The sequence below is a fragment of the Syngnathus acus genome, chromosome 1 (assembly GCF_901709675.1).
Source record: "Syngnathus acus chromosome 1, fSynAcu1.2, whole genome shotgun sequence".
Classification (NCBI taxonomy): Eukaryota; Metazoa; Chordata; class Actinopteri; order Syngnathiformes; family Syngnathidae; genus Syngnathus; species Syngnathus acus.
In genome coordinates, this window is record NC_051087.1 from 12445544 (window position 1) to 12470661 (window position 25118).

Below are 25118 nucleotides of genomic sequence, written 5' to 3' on the forward strand. Positions count from 1 at the left end.
TTGAGACAGCTGAAGGCCAGTTAGAAGCAGAAGAGGGGCAAACCTTGCAGCAGGATGGAAATGACCAAGCTGCAAATGATGGTGAACCAAATGTGTCTCCTATTCCGCAGGTAAATGTATCGTACTGTCAACATTTTTATTTTTTTTCATTCTTAAGACAAATGATGACCACAAACTCACCATTAGAATTACTGTCACTGTTTTCACAGGATGAGCTTGGACCTGAGCCTGTTGATATTGACTCGCAGCCAGACAGCCATTTTCTTACATGTTAGCATGAATTATAATGCAACCAACTGTACATGGAATCACAATCTGATTGTTTTGAAATTTTACTATTTCACCAGCCTCAGTAGACCAGTTAGAGGATGTGGATGGAATGGAGGCAAAAGAGGGAGAAATGGAACAGCAGGATGAAAATGACCAAACTGCAAATGTGTCCCCTTTTCCTCAGGTAAATGGGACTTTCAAAATACCTGAGATGTCTAACTCCAGTCCTTAAGAGGCACTATCCTTCGCATTTTCAATGTTTCCCTCATGTAACACGCCTGATTCAAATGATCAGCTCATCTGCAAGCGATAACAATCCTGATCATTTTGAATCAGGTATGCTAGAGGAGGAAACAGCTGAAACCGTTGAGGGACAGGTTTGGACACGCTGGGATATTTTCTTTTTTTTAAAATCATTTTTAAACCAAACCACCACAAACATCACTGCCAGATTAATTGTCATTGTCATTGTTTTCACAGGATCAGCCTGGATTTGAGCCAGTTGATGTGGGCTCACAGCCAGACAGCAGTGGTGCTGCAGACCCTGTTGTGAACACACTTTCTGGTCTGTTTATTACAAAATCTACTGGGTTTTATGGATATTGATGAGGCTTAAATGCCCCCCTCCCTCTTTTTGTTTCAGAGCAGGAACATCTTCCTCCCCAGCTAATGAATACAATCGAGGAAAAGGAGGATGGGGAGACATTTACAGATGAGGACGAGGAGGAATTTCTTGTTCTTGACGCTGAACATGTGTGGCTTTTCTTTCGTTTTTCCCAATTATTATTTGTGATACATAAGATATTGTAACAGCTGGTTATACATTTGCACATACTGTCTAGTATTGAAGCAGATGTATTGGGATGTAAAGAACAATGTTAATAGCAAAGCGTGTTCTTGAATTCCGTGTACAAACCAGAACGGCTCAGATTTTTTTGTTTCATTTTTTGACAGCCTTTGGTGGCAAAGAAACAAGCAGCACTGAAGATTCAACTCGACAAAGAACTTGAAAGGCTTACCATGCAACTAAGACAAGAAGTGGGATACTAGTATTTTTTTCCAATTCCAAAATTTCAAGATCTAAGTTGCTGTGTTACCCTTGCTCACACGCACAATCAGGTAGAAGTCTAATCATGTTGCTCTTTGTGCTATCTGTCCAGGTGGGCTTGGAGAGGATAGAAGCAGGCCAAACAGAGGACTTATATGTACAGGTGTTCAGGGAACAGGAAAGGCTAAAAGGACTCCAGGCTCGACTAGATGACCAACAAAAGTCTAAGCTCTTGGGCGAAGAAAAACAAAGACTAGCACAAGAGGAACTGAAGGCAATGAGGGCTCGCAATTCCAACATTAAGGACAAGAGCGCCAAGACCAGGGCCAATGGTGAGACCCCCCCCCATTTATCCAATGACAGTAAATGAATTCATAATAATGCAGTGTACATGTAGTTTCACTTTTAACCTACTGATGGAAAACATCATTGATAGTTTTAAAGAGTCAATGCATATGGAAATGTACCGTGAAGTGTAAGCACTAAACCGAGATACGAACTGAACCGTGGATTTTGTCAACTGTTCCACCCTTAATATGCAAGACGATATGGTGGGACTCAACTAAATTCTCTTGTGCATCAGATATTGAACATCAATGTCAGAGTCTACTTTAACATGCCTGTTTCTTTTTTTGTATAGCATCCAAGCTGCAGACCGAATTAGAAAAACATAATTTGCATGTTACATTCACACAAGAAATCAGTGAAGATCTGCAAGCTAATGTAAAAGCAACAAAGAATATGACAAAAAAAGTCGCAACGGACAAATCAAAAGTTGAAGACCAGAAACTCAAGCAGGTAAACTGGCTCATGAAATATAGAGGACTTGACCACAATCTGTTCTATGAAGGTTTTTGACCTTCAGTATGTTCAGGTACGTATATAAGATAGTTTTTCTAATTAGAATTTGTGGAAGTAATAAGTCAAGGGTAAGATTTCTGCCATCAGAAGACACTTTCGTCGATTGCACCAAGGCTTTAAATAACTTTCTTTCTTTGGGGAGTAGTTTTGCTAATCAATGACTTCAATAGAGGACCAACTTTCTCATTTTGAGGAGCAATTTATTTCCAGGTTAACAAAGGCTTTATTGTTCAAAGGAATTATTCAACAGATGCTGATTATAATTAACAAATTGCTGTACCAACAGGATTTGTATGTGGAGCGCCTCACATCGGAATTGGACAAACTGAAACAACAGATGGACCTATATGAGGTCCAAACCTATGCCCAGGCAGAGACAACACAAGCAACCAAAGAGGCTCTTTCTGAGGTCTGTACTGCACATAATACCCACAGTCCTCAAACATCCCAAAAGATGCTTTTGAGGGTTGGCCAAAGACTGCTAATTCACTGTAATTGTGAATGTGAGTCTTAGAATGTGTGTCTTGTATTAACCCTGCGACTGACCGGCGACCTGTCTAGGGTGTTCCAGCTTCTCTCCTTTACTCAGCAGGGAAATGTTCTTACCCTAATGAAGACAGGCGGTGTAGAAAATGGATGGCTCGATAGATGTACGGAATTTCATTATTCCCGTGAAGGAGTAACTCCTTTGTCTTCATGCAAATGTGTGTTCAGGCTGAAATGCAAATGGATTCTCTGGCGATGGCACAAAAACAGTTGCTGCAGCAGTGGAACAGCAGCCTGCTTAATATGAGGAAGCAAGAGGAGGAATTTGGGGCATTGCAGCAGGCTATAAAGTAAGGATGTATTACAAACACTGGAATAACATGTTCCGGTTCATAAGGAAAGAAAACGAGAATCTCGAACACAGTTTTTTCATATCTCCTCAGTCTTTGCGAAGATTGCTTCAGTTATTGATTCATTTTTATAGTCCAGTTCTAAAAAAGTACGTGAGAAAAAGTGTAGCCTTATCTCCTGAACTACACGAGTGTTTTCAATTTCTCTGCACAACATTTGCACTTGTTATAATTTGCATTTAGTTCAGACATTGCTTTGAATTAGTGCCACAATGAAGAAATAATTACATTTAAATTTCCTCTGCTATATATTAAAGCCCAGCAACTAAAGTACATTAAATGATAGCTGTGTTGGTTCAATACAGTCACGTTAGCCATGTGTCCCATAGCATCGCTGAGCATCAAGTGATCGTGATGGACAGAGAGATTGATGGCAACAACAAATATCTCTCTGAACTGCAAGAGAAAAGTGAGACTTTGACCATGTTGCTGAACTGCGCGCAGATGGACTGCGATGTGACAAAAAAGATGATTGCTCAGAAGCAGGCACAGCATGAAGCTCTGCAGGAGCAATACAGCATCTTCCTTCGTGCTTTGGGGCAGACGGAGCGGACACTCGAAGAACTCACTGAGGTTGACAGACCACTTCCAAGGATGCAGATATGATTTTATTAAACAGATTATTATTATTAATATGTGTATATGGGTTCTACTTGTTCAGACGGATAACGGCCTTCAGGATGATGCGACTGATCAGAGACGAAAGCTGGAGAAAAGTAAAAACAGGCACCTGGAGATCGAGAATTCAATCATGACTCAAATGCTGCAGAAGCTCATGGACAACAAGGCGGCTCAGTATTACCAGCGACTCACTAACAAAAAAGCCGCGCTCAAGAAAGAGAAGGTAAACTGAATTTCTAGCGAGCATAACAATAATCAAGTCTCACATCCAAGTCCCACTAGAAAGTCTACATAACACAATCTTTTGCTGATCACTGGTCAATCTTGTTTGGGTACAGTTTAACCAAAGTAAATCTTGTAAAGGGAAATAACATTAGACACAATCCATTCTTCCATCATCGTTTTTGTTTTGTAGTTACTATTGTGAAAAAAATCATGGAATTGATCATTTATTCCAATCTAGGGTTCTGTACAGGCAACATAAAAAAGGTATCAAACGAAAACTGCAGTTAAAAGTAAAATGATATGATTCCTGATTTTGACTGGCGAGATTTTGAGATTGGTGATTGGTTTTCTCTTAGTAGTATAGGCAGTGCACTATATCATGACCAAACAATAAAGCTTGATGTATGACAGACTGCTGCAAAATTAGCATTGGAATAACAAATTACAGTTAGCCTAGGACATTATTTGATTTGAACTTCCCCTTCCCACAGAGTCATTTGATATTCGTTATGCAAACAGCAGTGGGGAAAATGGCAGTGTTATATTCTTGATTCCCTTTCGTCATCTAGGTCTTCCAGCTGTGGCAGCTGGAGAGTTCCGTAATGGCGGCTGCCCTGGAGAGCAATGTGATCAACGAGAAACTGGAAAATTTGGCCCGAACGCAGAAGGAGCTTGATGAGGAAATAAGAAAGTACAACAAGGTGGTCGCATCAAACGAGACTAACAGTTCATCGATTGATGCACTCATCGGACAGAAGCAGACCACCATTGCAAACATCAACAAGAAAATTGAGCTCATTGCAGCTCGAACTGGGGTAAGGAATCTTGTTTACCTCCTTATGATTAAAAATAGCTCAGCCTCGCATCAAATTCAAGTTCTTAGCATCATAAATATTTATATTTACATCTGCATACTTTCTGGAAACTGATCTAAAATACCTGATGTGTCATAACAACCCAGATGATGCCCACAGATTGATTGGGACTCTCCCTTGCATGTTACAGTTTATCTTTGCCATCCAGTAAAGACGTGTGTGTGCACATGTGTTTTCAGCATGAAGACCTCAGTCCGCTGCAAATCAAGGTAGAAGCGATAAAGAATCAGATTGAGGCATTAGCACAGAAAATGAAGAATGATCAGCACATGTGGCTAAAGCATCAAGGAACACTTATAGGAATAACCCTGGAGATTCAGTCACACAACAAGGAATATAACACACTGCAGGCAAAGTACACTGTGATCTGTCAGAAGAAGCTTTACCTGGAACGTATGTTACATCTTCAATGAAGCAAAGACTTATAAATTGTCAGGTACACAGCTATAGATATTTGCCAAACATAATTCCCGAGTTGGCATGCTTGCTTCCAGGCCAGCTTGAAGTCTTGCACCGTGAGGAAAATGAGGTGGAGAAGAGCAAAAAGATGCTGCAAAGAGATTTGCTAAAGCTCAATACTCTTCTGAGCAAGAACTCACAGCTGCGCCTTGCTTTGGAGCAGGAGAATTCTGTGATGGAGACAGAATTCCTTCACAAACTCAGAGTATACCCTTACTTCTCAGTCTTTTCTAACATATTGTTGCTGGATTCTTATGTAACCTAACATAATGTTTAGGAGGCGGAACGGCAGTCTATAGAGATGGAGGCCAAACTGGAGAAAACCCAGGAGGAAAAAGAGAGAATTATCAGCAGTCTGGTGGAAGCTGAGTCAGTTGTTTGTTCAATATCAATTCCTATTTTGCCCTAGTCAACAATGCATGCAACTAAGCCTGAGTTTGATGTGACAGGCGTCAGATTATGCTGTGGGAAAAGAAGACGCATGTTATGAAAGAGACACGTTTAGTTGTACAAGAGGGTCAAGAAGAAGTCCAAATAATGAGGGATGATGTTCACCGTATGGAGGTACAGACACTTTCTTCTTCTGAGAGATGTGTAATCATCAAAGTGTGTCAAGTTTCAAATTTCTCACTTGTCCCAGTGTCTTCTGTATTCCATATAAACAAGTGGAGTTGCAGTGTGGTTAGGGCAGGTCACAAACACATCCGTGATTATTGCGTGTTTTTGAGATCTACAAATATATTTATCACGTTTTTCTAATACACAAATACATTCGCGATCATTTGGGTATCTGTTCTTCACCAGTAGAGGAATCGGGCAGTAACCAGAGGGTGCGCTGTTTGATTCCCGCTCTACCTGAGTCTTTGGTCGTTGTGTCTTTTGGCAAGACATTTTCCCAACCTTGCCTTCAGTGCCACTCACTGGTGTATGAATGTTTGATGGTGGTCGGAAGAGCCGTAGGCGTGGAACTGCTGCCACGCTTCTGTCAGCCTGCCCCAAGGCACTTGTGGCTACTCCACGTAGTTAACCACCACCAGAGTGCGAATGCGCGAGCATTTTGCATCATCTGTGAGCCTTTGAGTATAGGTTTCTACGGAAAAGCGCAACATAAACCCAATGCATCAGAATTATTTTCATGTGTTCTTTTATTGTTGTTTGTGTATTTGTCATGTATGACTTTGACCACTTGTAAATATTCACGTGCAGCTCAGAGGCCTCTTTTAAAGACGGCTCCATAAGAACATGTAGTCATTTTTGTCGCGGCTCACATCGTGATGGATGGATGGATGGATGGATGGATGGATGGATGGATGGATGGATGGATGGATGGATGGATGGATGGATGGATGGATGGATGGATGGATGGATGGATGGATGGATGGCGAGAGATACTTTACTGATCCCCTCAAATCAATGTAAAATGTAGGAATAAAAAAATGCCCAGAAAAGTCTTAATAAAATGAAAGCGTTCAACTTCTAAATGTTTGTTTTGGCCACAGAGTTTGCTAAAACTTACTAGGTTTTGCAAACATGGATTCCAAATGTTGAGATGCTTGTTTGTGGAGTACTGTACCGTGGATGTGTTTATTATTACAGCGTTGGCTCAGTTTGCTGATGAAGCAGCGTGAGCAGCTACTACGAGACAGTGTAGCAGTTGTGGAAAGGAGGGGTTACATCATTGAGCGCAACGAGGTCATGGCCCGTAGTACTCAAAAGCCCACCGTTAAGGGTGAGCTCAATCTGATGAATGATGGCTTGCGGCGAAAGATCAAAGATTCAAACAAGGTGGTGAATTGAGGAATACTACATTGTATACATTGAGGGCCATTGTACAACTACCTAACATACAGTTTAAATATTTCAGTTGGTGAAAGAGTATGACCAGGAGATTAGAGAGCTTCAAGAGGGTCAGGTAAATCACTTGAGCATTCCTTGTTTCTCATAAATTATTCAGATTATTTCTAAACTGAAATTACAACGTTTTGTTTTCACTGTTCGTAAAGACTGGATTGTTCTAATGATTTTTTTACATTATAAAATGGAAGTGAAAGATTTCTGGTCCTGTCAGCTTTCCTATGATTGTGTACAATTGTCCATCACAGGATGAATTTCAGAACAAGGCCAAGAAAATTCAGGAGATAATTGATGGCACTCCATCAACCACTACTTCACTTGAAGCTGCTCTGCAGGGTGAGACAGAGCGATTACATATGATCAACAATATAATCCACCGTGTCTGGGTGGAAATGCCCAAGTACCAGGGAGCACTCTGGAAAGTGCTGCGGTCACTGTCAGAATTTACAGACCTTGAAGAAGGAGGCATCAACAGAGTGGAATAAAATAAACAACAGTACTACAGGAGAATGAGGGGTTGATGAATATATCAAACTATTGTAAACCAATAATAAAAACATGATTTATGGAAACACTTTCTGTGGATTGTGGTTAGGTGTTCCAAGCTACAGCTACAACTGAGCAGCGGAGGTTAGCGAGGGTTTGCACACGGCCTTAATGTTTTTTTTTTTTTGTAAGGGCGCACACTCAGGGTTCAGCGAGGCACGGCTTATGGCTTTCCACTCATTTAAGACTTTAAGAACTACTGTATGTCAGGATGCACTTATACTGCAAGGTTCTAGTGACCCAGTTAAAATATTTTTCCATGGCCCATTCTGTTGAAGTAAACATTCTGATTTTATCAAGCTTTATGTTAATTTGAATTATCAAATCGAGTAAGCTAATCACATGACACCAATCATTTTAACACTGTTATATCTATGCTTACCAACGCCAATTTCCCTGGCTTGCTGGTGACCATGACTTGCTTGTCAGAAAGATGTCGTAGACACTTGTTACTCAAACTTGTCTTTTCCTCACGACGGTCGCGGGTGTGCAGGAGCCCATACCAGCAGTCTTTGGCAGGTAGGTGCAGTACACCCCAAACCGGTCGCCAGCCAATCGCAGGGCACATATAGACAAACAATCTTTCATACCCACAACCACACCTACAGACAATTTTTGAGTGCCAATTGATTTACCGTGCATATTTTCGGAATGCTTTACCGTGCTACCCTGGTATACATCGAGAATATGTTGTTGTAATTGGGAAATATTTGTTTTGATAAATCACTATCAAAGTGTACCATATATTTGTAGTATGCTGACATGAGCACAAATCACGAACCAGTGAACTCACAAATCATTACCAGGGTAAATTCGTCTCTTTCCGCTACTGTGAAGAAAGTAAGATTGCTGGTAACTAAAGGACAACACTTGGCCTTGGGGCTCTTCTTATTTTAAATGTATTATCTTTTTAAATAGTGGCTATAATGGTTAGAAAAGGCACTTGACAGTGACAATATCCAAGTTGTCAACACTGAAGACAGTTTGCTTGCACTGTTGCCCCATCAGAGGAAAAACAGTACTCATTTGATTTTTGTTTGAATCATTATTATATATACTTTAAAGGCTGCAGGGATTAGGGACGGGCTGGATGTGGTCCGTGGGCCCTACTTTGCCCGGATGTGCTGTGTGTGTCACTGAGGGGCATACGCCTCTATTCAGTCACGCACTTTCAAGGAACTGAGCTGCGGAACCAGCGAAAACACACAGCCGGTGTGACCCATTGAATTCTGTGAACACAAATCTCGAATTGTATAGATTTTCAAACATTGAGAATTACTATTTGGAATAAATTTACTTTAAATTTGAAACTGACGTGTATGGATTCGGAAGTTATATAGCGATAGTCCCTATTGACTATGTGGTTCGTGGTTGAGCTACATTGAAGGAGCATGTGCAGTGGCGTCGCAGGAGTCCCCTGGGGCCCCAAGCAAGAAGGTCGTCAGGGACACTACAAGGGGGGTGGGGTATCAAACCCATAATACCAACATGTATAAATAAAAAATACAATGAAGAATATATTTTAGTTATAGATGATAGTAAGTTTTGAGACTAATCACTCTTTGATAACATCACACTGACACTTCTGTGGTATGTACTACAGTTTAAGCAAATACATCCATCCATCCATTTTCTGAACTGCTTAGTCCCCACGGGGGTCGCGGGTGTGCTGGAGCCTATCCCAGCCGTCATCGGGCAGTAGGCGGGGGACACCCTGAACCGGTTGCCAGCCAATCGCAGGGCACACAGAGACAAACAACCATTTGCACTCGCACTCACACCGAGGGACAATTTGGAGTCTTCAATCGGCCTACCAGGCATGTTTTTGGGATGTGGGAGGAAACCGGAGTGCCCGGAGAAAACCCACGCGGGCCCGGGGAGAACATGCAAACTCCACACAGGGAGGGCCGGAGGTGGAATCGAACCCGCACCCTCCTAACTGTGAGGTGGACGTGCCACCCAGTGCGCCACCGAGCCGCCTAAGCAAATACAACTCATACAAAAAAATCAACATTTACTAAATGTAGGGTACACTTATTTCACACAAATGAACAACAATATACTGTACAGCGGTACATCAGAAGGTAAAATACAAAACAATGCCGACTAAACTTGGTGAATGGAGAATAGTACATACTTCTACATTACGTAGCCCTAGCCCGACCTACTCCTCTGAGCAGCTGCACACTGTGTGAACACAAAAATTATAACCTTTTGGCATAATAAAATTTATTTGGAGCTGTTCCGTTTAGTTTCACAGTTAGTGAGCTTGCCATTGTTTAAGCGTTGCCGATGCTTCCCACCACGCATGCGAGCACAGAACTGTGGATTTCATGTCTGGCATCTTATCAGTCAAACGAAACTAAGTTATTCAAAATGTAACTCATTGCCACTATTTGAATGACTACAGATGTTGTGAGCTGTGCTTTCAGACAAACTCCAAACGACTAGCACGAGTCAGCATTGGCAGTCATCAATGGACCACAAAAGGAATTCATTACGTGCATTATGTTTGAAGGGGTGCTAGTTCTGAGCACAACCCCCTGACTAGCGCACAGACAAGCGGAAAGATGCTTAAGTCTTTCGGAGAATGTGTGCACTGCTACATTTGACAGGGGACTTTGCTCCACCCAGAGTTCTTATATTTCATGAGTGCGTAAGTGATACGCTTAAGTCGATTGGAGAATCTGCACAGACCAAAAAATGCGTGGCAGCACGCCTTTCATACACATGGCAGAATAGTTTATTCATGAAATTTGTGGCTTGAGGAAAAAAATGATCTAGTGCTCATTTGAGAAGCACACCTTGTTTTGTACCTCTGACCATGTAGATAAATACTCATGCGTAGAATATATTTTTGTAATTATCTAGAACTAGCAAATACAAATTTAAAATCTTCCCCTGTTTATTGTTTCATTTACCACAGGTCAGGCTCCACCCATACAATCTTCCTCTGCTCCTCCCAGATGATGGTGCGCAACCTGGCCAGTAGTGAAGTTTGGTCACACCATGAGTCAGGAGCCACCCGGTGATATAAACACGGCAGTTTGTCCAACAGCGTCTCCTCACTTCTGGAACACACCAGCAGATGCTCCTCAGACCAGTTGAGACGGTGAAGCTTTGACCTAGAAGGTGCATAATCAATCAATCAATCAATCAATCAATCAATCAATCAATCAATCAATCAAGATCATAGTTAACATTAGTATTAAAGTATACAGTATACCGTTTTCAAATGACATGCTGATAATAGATTGAATTTACATGGTTTTTAAACATAGAATGTTGATACTATGCTAAAATCATGTTCATCAGATGATTTTTCTTTTTTTAGTTGAGGTGGAGGCTTCAGCCGGATAATTAATACCAAATTTATCGTGTGACCTTGGCTGTCAAAAGGATGAGGGATGGATGAACTTTAAATGACCTTGAAACACTCATTTGTGTAAATATGCATTTGAATATCTGGCGTTAGTATAACCCATGTCCAGTGTAATGGTATCAATTCTTGTTTTTGTTTTGTGTCGCCTACTTGTATGTCTCGTCACCGTGGGATGGAGGAAACGGAATTTCGGTTTCTTTGTGTGTCTTGACATATGAAGGGATTGACAATAAAGCTGACTTTGACTTTGACTTTGAAAATTAACGTCATTTCTTAAATACTCTTAGTTTGGATGAAGAAGGAAGAAACGGTACTTGAGTTTGCGTGCGCTGCGTGCTGACTGGCCGATGAAGATGATAATAGGGAAGATTTCTGCCCTGTGCAGACGCCGTACACAATCCAGCCCAAGAGGTAAGACGCAATGTATACCCTAAGAAGAAAAAAAGAAACAAACAATGGAACATTGGCTAATGAAGGATTCTTTGGATGGATCTGTATACGTACCTTTCTTGGAGTCTAGCATATGTGTGTTTACTGATATATTGTGTGTAAGCAGTTTCTTCAACAGGGTCACAAACTCTCCTAAAAGATTCATTATTAATACCCTCTGAAAACTCAGGGAAGTTAAGTCAGTCAAGCGAGTTGTTGTCATGCCTATGCTCTTCCTACTATCACTAGTCATCATTAGTTTGTTCACCAGTTACTTTTTTAAATACATCTAAGACCCAGCAGGGAAACCTTGACGGAGATACAGTAAATGCACGCAATTTAGTCAGCCTAAAAGATGAAGTCTACATACATACATACATATTGTATACACAGACACACACTAACCTTCTTCATGACTTTTTCCACACACTGCAAGGTGTAGCAACAGTTGCTTCCCTGCTCACACTCCTCCAGGAGCTCGGACTTTTGCATTCGGGCTGAATGTTCAGTGGAACTCAACTTCTCTGCAAGTTGCAACAAACACATTAAATATATAGACAGAGATGCAATTCCACCCCCAGTTCTCCCCATGCCTGCGTAGGTTTTCTCTGGCACTCCGGTTTCTGCCCACTGCCCAAAATCATGCATGGTAGGCTTATTGAGCACTCCAAGTTGCCCCGAGGTGTGAGTGCGAGTGCGGATGGTTGTTCGTCTCTGTGTGCTCTGCGATTGGCTAGCAACCGGTTCAGGGCCAGTCCCCCGCCTACTGCCCGATGATCTTTGGGAATCGGAGTTTGTTCGAATTTTTTTTTTTAATGAATTATGTAATAAATGGCTCTTACCAGGTTCACAAATCTCAAAGCCCTGCCATTCTGCCACCTTCTTATCCAGGATGCGCCCCAGGATTGATGGTAGTAACAGGACTGGTCGACAGATGGGTGGAAAGTGGGGTGTGACCGGTGTGTAGGGCATGAGGGTTAGACTTCTGGGTGCTGATGTTTTATCTAGGTGTAAGGGAGTATACAGTGTTTTTATGCAAACATTTATTACAAACTATAAGTGTATAAATTCTCCTTTGTTATAAAATGTAAAATGTTGTGTTTCTGTACCCGACTCTGTGCTCATGCTCTTCTCATTCTCTACACTGACCCAGAGAGGGTTTTGGCCTTGGCAACCCGTGCTGACAATCCTCACTGTTTTCTGAGTATTCTGATCCATCATGTGCCTTTGCTGAAGAGGGAAGTAGTATATATTAGTGAGCTGTGCAGTTTTACACTTATTCAATCACTCTTACCTTTTGAGACTTAGATGTTTGAAAGTTCATTTCTTCAATAGCTCGAATAAGAAGTCGTTGTGCTCTGTGATATCAGAAAACCAAGAAGGTGGTAACTGATCATGACGCTTGATGTCCAGAACCTTTGCATATGGCTCATAAATACCTGTTGTAGTTGGGTACTAATCCACTGTGGAGGGCCAGAAGCTGGCAAGGATGAACTTGATTTGCATACCACGAATCTTCGGTGTCTGTCGGTCTTGTGTTGGTCACATGTAGAATGTCGTTGCAAGATACATTCAGTGTCCCTTTGTGACTTGCAGGGATGGTCACGTTGACGCGCACGTAGAAAGAGTCACCTGATGACATCTCACTCTCCTGCAATTGCTGAAGCAATGCCTCATAGTCTGGACAAAATGCAGAAAGAAAACAAAGTTCTATAAAATGAGTGAGCTGAGTTGTGAAAAAAATGGCAAACAAAGTCGAAGCTAATTAATAGAATTGTTGACGTTTCAGCGACTCTCCATAGTGTTTGTTATACTTACCTATGTACCTAAAAAGATAATGGCAGAAACACTGTACTTGAGACTGTGTCACGGATGTATCCACCGTTTGGTGGATTAACTTTTATACCAGATCCACATTTGCATAGTAATACTATAAATGTCAGAATACATTTGGGTTGTACATTCAACAAAACAAGCAAGGGTTGGTGATGATGGTTCACAATGTACTTCCAGAGTGGCATTGCATTGCTTTGCACATCTGTGAAGGCATCATTATTACTAAAAAGGCAAACAAGACAATGCCAAGCCACGGGTTTCAAGCACATGCTGTGGGACATACCATCTTGCCTTGGACGTAAAGAGAGATGGCAGAGACCGGTGACCTGACCAAGTGCCCACAGAGCTTCTTCTAAAGTGGAATCCTCCAACACCATCTTTAGAGCTTTCTCGTCCTGTTGGTATCTCACCTGCAATTCATCAGTGTGTTGTTAAACACCTCAGATACAGTAATAATAATGGATGGAATAATAATAATAATAATAATAATAATAAATAAACATATAATAAATAATTAATAATAATTAAAATAATAAATTAAATAGACCTCTCTCACCTCCACTATTTGTGCTCCATGGGTGATACCCACAGTATGTGCCGCACTCCCTTCTATTACATCATGCACAAAGACTCCAGTCTTATTACCTCCTACCACTGCAATCTGACTTAGCAGTGCCTCTCCCTGGAAGGCAATGGTGACTATGCGGCCACTAATGCGCACTGCTTTTGGACGTGAACGCACGAGGAATGTAGGTACAGCATTTTTATCCAGGCTGTTGAAAGATTAGAGAAAATAAGAAAAAGTAAAGCACATTCACCAATCAATCAATCAATCAATCAATCAATCAATCAATCAATCATCCATTAATTCATCCATTCATAAAGGTGGGTCTTGAGCCTGTTCTTAAAAATGAGTACATTCTTTGCAGCCCTGAGGTTCTCCGGAAGGCTGTTCCACAAATGGGGGAATTCATGCCAAATTTGGTCTCTGTGTTTTGCCACATGAACATTGTGATTGTTTGAGGCGCAAAATGTGAATTTCGACTCGCAAACTAAGATGCAAAATTGATAATTTTGAGCTTTGACGAAGAGGCTAAAATTTATTTCTGAGGCACATCGTGCAACCAGAGATGTCCATCATCCATCCATTTTCCGAGGTAGCACTGCGGATGCGTGGTTGACACTCATACAGTGTCTCATAAGTAGGTCGGGTTTGTTTTTTGGTCTTGGAACCAATGAGGGATTACTATATATGTATAACTATACATAGTTGATACTATGTATACATGTACACACGTGTATATAATTATTGCTGTTTGGTAAGATACCATGTCAGTAAATTTCAATAGTTTTGATTGTATAAAAAGTGGATTTGTGTGTTCTAAGTAGGTTGACCTTATGAATAGTCCCTATTGCTATTTTCCTCAGGATGATAAATGACTAGTGAGGTTTTGTAATTATTGCCCCAAAACTCAGAATGGTAATACATACGTATATGGAACATATGAACAGTACTGAACAGTAAAGTGTGCGAAGTGAATTGTAATCCAGTTGTTGTTTTGTTTTGTCTATGACGGCAATGTTTTTTGAAATTTTGGACTGTACATATTTGATGTGTGGTTTCAAACACCCCCTCCGTGAGTCTTCACCTTATCGTGGTGGAGGGTTTTGCGTGATACTAGGAGCCATATTGTCTGGGGCTTTATGCCCCATGGCAAAAGGGTCCTAGGTGAGGGGCCAGACAAAGCACGGCTCAAACAAAACCCTTATGATGGGAAATTCAAATGGACTTCGTTTTCCCTTGCTCGGACGCGGGTTACCGGGCCCCCCCTTCTGGAGCCAGGCCTGGAGTTGGGTCTCGAGGCAAGCGTCTGGTGGCCGGGCCTTCACTCATGGGGCCCGACCGGGCACAGCTCAAAAAGGCAATGTGGGTCCCGCTTTCCATGGGCTAACCACTTGTGTGAGGGGCCAAAGGGGTCGGGTGCAAAGAGAGCTGGGCGGTGGCCAAAGGCGGGGACCTTGGCGATCCGATCCCCGGGTACAGAAGCTGGCTCTTGGGACATGGAATGTCACCTCTCTGGCAGGAAAAGAGCCTGAGCTGGTGTGCGAGGCAGAAAAGTTCCAACTAGTAAATAGTTAATTCTGGAAAAACAAAGGAGCTGGCGGTGGACTTCCGCCGGCGCAAAGTCCCCCCCTCGCCGGTGAACATCCAGGGAACGGACATAGAGATTGTGGACTCTTACAAGTTCCTGGGTGTTCACCTGAACAATAAACTGGACTGGACTGTTAACACTCAGGCCCTATACAAGAAGGGCCAAAGCAGACTCCACCTGCTGCGCAGACTGAGGTCCTTCGGAGTGAGGGACGGCCCCCTGAGGACCTTCTACGACTCTGTGGTGGCGTCCGCCATTTTTTATGGGGTGGTCTGCTGGAGCAGCGGCATCACTGCAGCGGAGAGGAAGAGGCTGGACAAGGTGGTGAAGAAAGCCGGCTCTGTCCTGGGCTGCAGTCTGGACCGGGTGGAGGTGGTGGGGGAGAGGAGGATGGTGGCTAAGCTGTCCTCCATCATGGACAATGTCTTCCACCCCCTTCATGAGACTGTCAGAGCCCTGGAGAGCTCCATCAGTGACCGGCTTCGTCACCCACGATGCACCACCGAGAGGCATCGCAGGTCCTTCCTCCCTGCTGCCATCAGACTGTACAACCAGACTGTAGCTAACGGACAAAATAACATGCAATAACGTGCAATAACCATATGTGCAATCATACTATGTGCAATATCTGTCTACCTCACACTCTTTTTACCTGCTTTTTTGCAGTTTTTTTTTCTTCCTTTGCACTATTTTTTTATCTAATATTTTTTTTTATCTCCACTGTATATTGTGTATTGTGTATTTTGTATATACTGTCCATATTTTTTGATTATATATACCTTCTACTTTTTTAAATCTTTTACCCCCTTCCCCGCATGCGTGTTTGTGTGTATATGTTAAGTGTACAGCTGCTAACATAGGAGTTTCCCCATTGAGGGAATAATAAAGGATTATCTTATTTTATCTTATCTTAGATATAGGCGGACTTGCCTCCACACACAGCTTGGGTTCTGGTAAAAGTCCTCTTGAGAGGGGCTGGACTCTCTTCCACTCTGGAGTTTCCCATGGTGAGAGGCGTCGAGCAGGTGTGGGAATACTTATTGCCCGAAGGCGGAGGGAGGCTACCCTCTTGTTCACTGGGGTGGACCCCAATGTGCAGTCTGTAAATGTGCTCTCTGAAGGGAGGCCAATTGCCGCCCCATTGTATGCTAATTTATTGAAGGGGTTCTATCAAGGCTGTGAAGGCTCTGACTACTGTATCATTTCAATAATCCCTGTGAAAACGTTTACTGGGGAGAATTGCCTTTTAACAAACTGTGAAGTGTTTATTTATTACCCCATGCTCTGCCTTGTGGAAAGCCTAGTTTCAAGATTCAAAGTTTAGATTTCAATTCTTACAATATGTTTTGTAGTTGGGTGACTGACCAATAAAATCAATGGTTAAAAGATGCCTAGAGTCATGTGACTGTTGTAGGACTGCCTCACCTGTATGTGCCTTTGTTCCCAGCAGACGCACACTGTCTTGATGTCTCTTGGTTGTCTCTTGTTGAATTTTTGTCTTCTGTCAGCACTAAACAGAAGAGATGGTGTTTAAAGATTTGACACCAATGTTGTTTCAATGTGGGGACAAAAAATGTATCTTCGTGAAGACTTGTCATCAAGGGAAGACGTGTTAATAATTTTATATTTTACTACAATAATTAGAGACCATTACAAAACAATACCTTGTCCTGATTAGGGTCATGGGTAACTGGAGCCTATCCCCTCTTCGTGAGAGGTGAGGTGCATTCTAGACTGGTCGGCAGTCAATTGCAGTGCAGATAAAGCCCATCAACCATGCACAAATATAGCAAATTTCTAGTGTTCAATGAGCCTAACATGTTGTCTTTGGAATGTGGGAGGAAGCTGGAGTATCCAGAGAAAACATGTGCAAGCACAGGGATGACGCGCAAACTCCATAGAGACATTCCCACTAACTGGATTTCGTCAATGTGAGGCAGACATGTGAAGCGATATGATGCACCGTGCTGCTATATTTCATGTTTGTACACTTTGCATGGATTGGTGGAAGGGTCGTGTCTCAGTGATCCTAGAAGTTGTGGCTTGATAACAATGGAAGGGTCATCCATCGAAAACAGGTGGTTCTAGGGGTGTGGAATGTCATCTTTTTGACAGGGAAGGAGCCCAAGCTGGTGTGCGAGGCAGAGAAAATGGGACTAGCTACAGTCGAGCTTGAGTCCATACACAGCTTGGGCTCTCGTACCAGTTCTCTTGAGAGAGGTTGGACTCTCATCCACTCTGGAGTTGCTCAAGGTAAGAGACATTCAGCAGGTGTGAGCATACTCATTGCCCCACAACTTAGCGCTAATACATTGGGGTTTACCGTGGGTGAACAAGGGGTTGCCTTCCATTGCCTTCAAGTGGGTGGACAGGTTGACCGTGCAACAAATGCAGTTCAGAATACCCACTGTTTTGGTGCATTGGGTGCTGCTGACCTCAAGATAGTACATTTGTGAATCCGTGGGGAAAATATTATCATAGACCTCCTCAATTCCACTGTTATCCCGTCCCATGAGGAAGCAGAATCTGGGGTCTAAAGGTAAAAATCTCCTCGGTGGCAAGTAACCACCCGGTTGTGATCCACCCGGGGATGTCCTGATTGACATGCCTCTGACATATTGCATGGACATTGGGGCCAGTAGATTGGCAGAAGGGAGGGGGTAGGTAGTCAGGTTTTAGTTTTGAAATATGGTTCTTGCATGTAAGTTGAAAAACCACAGGTCAAACAAAACTTTCAAGCTTCAAGAATGAGAAACTTTCCAAACAAGATTGATATCGTCCATGCAAAATCACATGCGTTACAAAAGGAATGTCAATGTAAACACACAAAACACACCTGTGGGAAGAATCTCAAAATCGTCCAATGAAGAATCATCAGTCTCCACTGTATCCAGGCTACAAAATAATAAAACACATGAGGTGATATCAGATTTGGGAGTCACAGACCCACACATATTAACACACGGACACAATGAAGTTCAACTTCATACTGTTAGATTAGGCCACTTTGGCACACAATTAAATAGGTGACTCAAGCTAGCCCACTGTGCTACTGAGACTTTTCTCCTTGTTTGGCTATCCTTATATATAGCACTCTGGACACATATGTATGTTGACTCGAGTTGACCGTGGAGTTACACATTGTCACATAGGCAACACAAATGCACCAATTTTCTGACTCTGCGCGGAGCTCATACCAGGCATTTGATGATTCTTTATGCAACGAGTTTGTAAAGACTGCAGATAAAATGTGATGAAAAAATGTATTTACTACATAGTATGAAAGCGAGCGGATTTGAAAACAATCTGAATTGAGCTGTTCAGATAGTGCCCTCCAGATGTAAAACTGAATTCAGTTTGGTGAACACGTGCGTGCTGAGTCTGAGGCATTTGCAGCAACTCAGACAGGTTTGACTGGCCAAGAAACAATCACATTGTTTGGAGAGGAAAATAAATTATCTTCTCACGTCATTGACACGTTGCTTTGTCATTATATAAAGAAGACATGCTGAACTCCTGCCCTTTGTCAGGTGTTTGTAAAACTTTGCCAGGGGCCTTTGAACTAATAGTTTACTTTTGAATAATCGAAACCCAGTAAAATTTTAATCACAGACGCAGACTTACTTGCTGTCTACAAAAAGAGATCTTTCTCTTTTGCGGAGAGACTGAGGACTGGGAGGCTCTGCATTTCGAGATCGGACACTTGCCACTGCATCTTCACACTTCAAGATAAATGTTGATATGTGCACACATATAAATAAACATAAACATTTTAAAACTCTGGTATATATGCTTAATTAAAGGCCCACCAAAGTCAGGTATCTACTTAACCAATCTACTTACTACCCTTAGCTTACCCTATTGACAACCCTTGGGTAATTTTGAACACCAATTCTGACAGTAACTTAACTTTCATTCACATACTGTACCTCCGATGTAAAGGGATTCAGTGAAGTCAAAGGTAAAGGACTAATTGCATCCATGCGACAAAGTCTTCGTCTGTTTCGGAATGGTGACTCTTCAGAGCGGACTCTATGATGCTTCCAGCCAGCAGCACTCTGCTTAAGAAAATGGCATGTCATTAGAAGTTATTTTGCTCTGCGAGTGCATTTGTAGTCCAAAATTACATGAGAGCTCTGCCGTTCTATGTTGTGTTTGGCATTCACATAAAAGGCTCTCTCCTGGAGACCCATCATTTGAGACCTCAAGATGTCCTTCTCAGCCAGGATGCGGGCGATCTGGGTCTGGGCCTCGTTTCTGGAAAGGTATGCCTAGGATGCAGGGAAACCACTGCAACTCAGTTACATTCAATCCTACCAAGGTTTCCAACCTTTTCAACCGTAACTTATGATCAGCAGTATCAAACAACATTCAATAAGCCTAGCATTGACACCTTCCCAGCGTCAGTGTTTAATCGTTTATCATACAATGATGACAGAAACTAGATTGAAGGTTGATAAAGAGCCCATTCGAGTTGTAAAAAAATGCAGAGTTGAACAGTTTCTTGACAATCTTTCTTAAGAAGGGATGATTTGAGATGGGTCTACAATTTGTTAACCAGTGTTCTCTTGTTTAGAAATTGTTTAATGGCTGCTGCTTTCAAGTGAACCTCGCCTGACTGAAGTGAGTAGTTGATTATTTGCTGGAAATCACAGATTTCACCATGGTTTTGATGAAATCAGCTGGTATTTAATGAAGACTGCTAGTTTATGGTTTTGACTGCTGCATCAATTAGTTATTGTATTTTGATTCACAGTATCAAATTAGAAAATTGAGTAATTCTTGGGTGATTTTAAGTGTTGTATTATTCAAACCTGCAAACATAATTGTCCCAAATCTGAAGCTGTCGCTGGCTGCTTCTTTCTATAATTCTCACTCATGTAGGAAAAATGTTACCAATTGTAATTACATATGTTAATTTAGTGTGTTTTTTGATTGATTGGCTGAATAAGCCTTTATTTTGAACATGTAAACAGTGAGAGCAAATGAAGCAAAAAAAAAAAAAAAACATTAAAAAAGGAAAGAAATCAATTTAATTTGTATTTGAGAAAAGGAATAGTGTTAAAAACTCTTTGTGTGCCGGGTGAGCTGAAGCCTACTTCCTGGGAAGTGTCATCTCTATTTCAGCTTAATTTACAGTGTCCAATAAAGAGTTACATTGTTGAGTCTTGCTTACTTGGTCTCTCTCTGTCTGCAGCTCTCTCATCTGGTTCTGGATCGTAGTGCTCGTCTGTTGATGCATGTTACAGTCCTGGGTCAGCTGCTTCACTTGGAGGGTCAGACACTCATTCTGATCCAGAAGCTGAACAATGATACACAAAATGTAGTTGTCACTTTATAGAGACACAACATTTGATAACTAAATCAAGACAATGCTTATACACAGAGAAACTTCATTAGTGTATAACTGGTGACAAATGTATTTGCAGGACAAGTTCCCACATTTCATTACTGCAGAGTCAAGTGTTCACTGCCTACCTCAAAACAGAAAGCTGCTGTCTGTCTCGAGGAAACAAAGTAGCTGCTAAGCAAGAACTCCTAGAATCCTGACTGACATATTCCATCTCACAAGCCACAAAATATCGACTAACAACATGTTAGCTGGAACTCGAAACCTCTGAAGGCGTCAAATTTCTAAACACTAGTTCCAGTCACAGTAATTGAACTCACCTCTTGTTTTTCTCTGTACATTTCTTCATTTTCTTCCGTATATCGCTTGAGTTGATCTACGAGCTCCACTTGGCTATCTTTCGCCTCAGCCAGGTCCTGAGCCAGAATATCCTGATGAGCCTGACAGAGTGAGAGTCGATGAAACACCAACATTGCAGATACATAAAAATAATGATGGCTTCTAATAGAATCTTTGAGTATTTTTCTCACTGGGTTCAGTTTCTCAATCTTGCCTAACTGGCAGCGCAGACTCCTGACTTCCTCTTGCAGCTGAGACTCCTCAGCTACAGGGAAAGCTTTCAGAGAGCGCTGTTTCTGCAAGTCACTCTCTGTTTTGGCCTTTTGCAGTTCTGTTTGCAGTTGATATATCTGTTGTAAGTAGGGATGAGACAAAATGTTGACAATTGTGATACATCACTGTTACATCTCAAGGTACAAAACAACAACAGCAGTGGTAGTCGCAAATGACTTTTCAATGTGATTATCCACTTGACACATACTGTCCAGACTGCATCTGTAAACCAAAAATTAATAAGTTTTATCGATTTTTTTTTAAGAACAACTGTTCTACTACTTGACTACATTTGTTTCAGCAAATAGTCTCTTTATTAAAATAAAATAAAAAAAAATACTGAGCTATTCACAGCTCCTGCCACGGAGGCTTATTGTGCTTCCAGTGATCATATATGGAAGGTTCCTACAGCTTAATTGTAGTAAATTTTGATTTGACATCATTTGGAAGAACGGACTCAAAAGGCAGGGGAGTCCCTGGACTGGTTGCTATCCAATCCGAGGGACGTTAAATCAAACAACAATTTTTGGAATGTTGGCGAACCTGGAGTACCCACAAAAAACCCATGCAAGTAGGGAAGCCCATGCAAGACAAATACATTGTAATTAAAGAGACCTTTTTATCACAGTACATAATCTGGGGCAATCACAAAAGATGATGTGCGCGGAATGCTATGCACAGCAAAAATTTCTGAAGAGCCACTTTGTTAAAAACACTTTTTCAGACATGAGTAAAAAGTTGACTGAAACGATAAAACACAGAACAGTTTTGGACAGAATTGGCTTCAGAAGTGTACATTTTTGCTCGACATTCGAGTTTAAAGCGTGATGTTTAAATGACAGAACGCCCATAGATAGGTTTATACAGCACTTTTGCTATTGAGCAAGGCAAAATGACAACCTGTGTTATCAGTGCATTGTTTTTAGTTTTACATTAAATCGTCGTAATTCATTATTTACTGGCGAATACTCCCTCAGGATTTTGACAATCAGACTCGGGTAGTGAAAACATACCGTAGTTTTTGGACTATAAATCGCACCTGATTATAAGCCGCACCAGCTAAAATTAGGGGAAAATCTTGTTTCGCTCAAATAAGCCGCACTGGACTATAAGCCGCAGGTCTTTTAATGTTTAATTACCATTTGTAAGAGAATATACACAAAGAGGATTGTCAGGAAAGAGATGGTTCTTTGGGGGACGCATACCTTTTATCAAGATAACATTTATTGACAGAGATGAAGGAGCTCTGCAAACATGTATAAAGCTCAGCGAAGATTATAATAAACTTTATGTGCAGGGAACACTAGCAACACACAACTAATTATGAATAAAATGGGATCACTTACAGCACAGGTGTCAAACTCAAGGCCCAGGGGCCAGATATGGCCCACCACATCATTTTATGTGGCCCGCGAAGACAAATTGTGCTTCAAATTCGTGTGTCATTACTAGAATTGCAAATTGTCTTCACTTTTAAAAATATCTTTTTTTTAAATATTTGACCAGTTTTTACTCGTCTGATTTGAGAACGAGTTATTTGTCAGTTTGTTTTGCAGCTTTTACTGTATGTAATATGAGGTGCTCATACATTTATTTGGGTTGACAGTCATAATGGCCCTCCGAAAGAAGCTATGACTACAATGCGGCCCGCGAAAAAAATGAGTTTGACACCCCTGACTTACAGGGTTAAAGTTGGCAATGCGATACGGGCTACACAAAGAGTGTTGCAGGGTTCAAAGCTTGTGCAAAAAGTAGCGGCTTATAGGCCGGAAAATACAGTAGTTTTATTGTGAATTATTAAATAATATTATGTTGATTATTTAAGGGGGTTGGCACTTGCGCTCTTGGTAGTGTTGTGAACATACTTTCATTTGCTTTTTTTAGATGCCATGTATTTTGAGAAAAACAACATTGTCATCATGTTAAATAACTCATTAATTGAGCAACTACTCAAATTTGTACTGCTACAGCATTTATAGACAAATGTATCATTATTGAGATTACAATGCAGAAGAATTGGCCCAAAACCAAAAAGCTATTCTTAGACCATAATTGTGGGAGGCAAATACTCAGTTAACTTGATAACTTTCCAGTGACATCACAAACCTTGATGAGGTGTATGATAGGGTTGGTCTATTTTAACCAAAAACAGTGATGACTACCAACCTGCAAGTTGAGGTCATGGAGACGCATGCTCACAGCTGATTTCTCCTCAATAGCTGCAGTATAGCGGACATATAAATCACACTTCTCGTCCTTCAATTGTGTAACTTCACGCTGCAGTGAAGACAAGTGTCTATGTATGCGCTCATATTCCAACTGAAGGCATCTGGACTTTTCCTCGCGCTCCATTATCTGCTGAATCTCAGACTCAAGTGAGGCACAGCGAGCACTCTTTCTTCCAGCCTCAGAGCGAGCTTCCCAAAGCTCATTCTGCATCCCGCTTACTGCTCTGATAAGGTATTCAGTCAGTTCAGAATACTTTATCAGGCCTGCGCAGAGAACCAAGACATAGGGTAAGTAAGCTATATGGAATATAAAACTCATTGGCACTAGCGGACATTTGACAAACCACTGAATCTTGAGGGTTCTGAGCTGGGTTTGCGTCCAGTAATTTGAGTGTAGAGTGTTGGGTAGTGGATCATCAGGCTCTCCAGCAAAGCCACTGCACCGTTCCTACCCTGGGTCCGCAACAGATCCATCATATGGCCTGCAAACAGCAAACAGTGTGTGTGTGTGTGGGGGGGGGGTCATAATGATTACTGATTGACTTTATTGAACTTTGTTATACAGGTCAGGCAATTGAGAATAAATTCTCATGGCAGCAGACAATAGATGAAAATAAAGTTTTAATTTAATTGAAAAAAAAGAGCAATTTTAGAATGTATTTGCAATAACTACACTTACAAGTCATAATAAGTTTACAGTAAGTCTGTCTAAGTTTTAAGTAGGGAGGAGGTGAAATGTTCATTTTATAAAAATGAAGCACAATGTTTACTTTACCAGGTAATAAAAGTCAAAGTCAAAGTCTGCTTTATTGTCAATTTCTTCACGTCAAGACACACAAAGAGATCGAAATTGCGTTTCCTACTATCCCATGGTGACAAGACATATTACATAATATATATATATATATATATATATATGTATATATTATAGTATATTGTACAACAGCAGCATCTTACTTGTTCTCATTGAGCGATTGGTGAGGTTGTGGCTGGAGAGGATCTCATCCTCGTCCATCTCAGTGAGAACCCTGGCTTGCCTAAGGTACGGGATCAGAATGCACGGCCGTACCCCCAGGGACAGCCGATGGCGGTTGTCATTGATAAGTTCCCAGAGTTCCTCTTCACCCATTCCCTTCAGGTCAGGCCCCTCGGGCACACTCTCTCCTGCCATCATGATTGTGTCGTATAAATCAACAACAATGGCTGCTGGCGGCTGAGGCTGCTCGGCGACTCATTACTAGAACAAGACAAGAACAATGAGACAGAAAGAGGCAGGCCAATGATATAAAAGGCACAGTCTCTCCACACCCACTAGGTGTTCGTCAGGTGTTATAGCAAATCAAGTGTAGAGAATGCGCGGCCGTGTGTGTGTGTGCGCGCATGTGTGTGTGCGCGCATGTGTGTGTTTTGGTCTTTGGGCATGTGGAAAGACCTGTAACACAAGTCTTCTCCACAGTAAGGGCAGATTACATA

The 25118-nt window shown here is 41.6% G+C and overlaps 2 protein-coding genes across 3 annotated transcripts; one reads left to right on the top strand and one right to left on the bottom strand.

The window, feature by feature from the left end:
- On the top strand, positions 1-7665 carry LOC119128073 (coiled-coil domain-containing protein 40-like). Its single transcript, XM_037260153.1, has 20 exons — positions 1-110; positions 210-270; positions 348-454; positions 751-835; positions 914-1023; positions 1225-1308; positions 1431-1650; positions 1959-2116; positions 2466-2588; positions 2894-3015; positions 3405-3648; positions 3737-3919; positions 4491-4736; positions 4976-5189; positions 5291-5460; positions 5533-5624; positions 5705-5819; positions 6852-7040; positions 7120-7167; positions 7358-7665. Exons 3-20 carry the CDS (start codon positions 380-382, stop codon positions 7592-7594), a joined length of 2715 nt encoding a protein of 904 aa, XP_037116048.1. The 5' UTR covers positions 1-110; positions 210-270; positions 348-379; the 3' UTR covers positions 7595-7665.
- A 2710-nt stretch (positions 7666-10375) lies between these two features.
- On the bottom strand, positions 10376-24925 carry card14 (caspase recruitment domain family, member 14). Of its 2 annotated transcripts, none has more exons than XM_037260110.1 (20): positions 24603-24925; positions 23990-24127; positions 23584-23909; positions 21336-21494; positions 21126-21245; positions 20632-20757; positions 19622-19726; positions 19385-19513; positions 19080-19177; positions 18292-18350; positions 16881-16965; positions 13859-14075; positions 13586-13712; positions 12906-13146; positions 12761-12824; positions 12576-12696; positions 12309-12470; positions 11872-11990; positions 11352-11467; positions 10376-10780 (listed from the first exon to the last, which is right to left on the bottom strand). In XM_037260110.1, exons 1-20 carry the CDS (start codon positions 24817-24819, stop codon positions 10573-10575), a joined length of 2937 nt encoding a protein of 978 aa, XP_037116005.1. In that variant the 5' UTR covers positions 24820-24925; the 3' UTR covers positions 10376-10572. The 2 variants fall into 2 exon arrangements, with proteins under 2 accessions (XP_037116005.1, XP_037116000.1); XM_037260105.1 differs by having other exon boundaries at positions 19583-19726.
- Between the last annotated feature and the right edge of the window lie 193 nt (positions 24926-25118).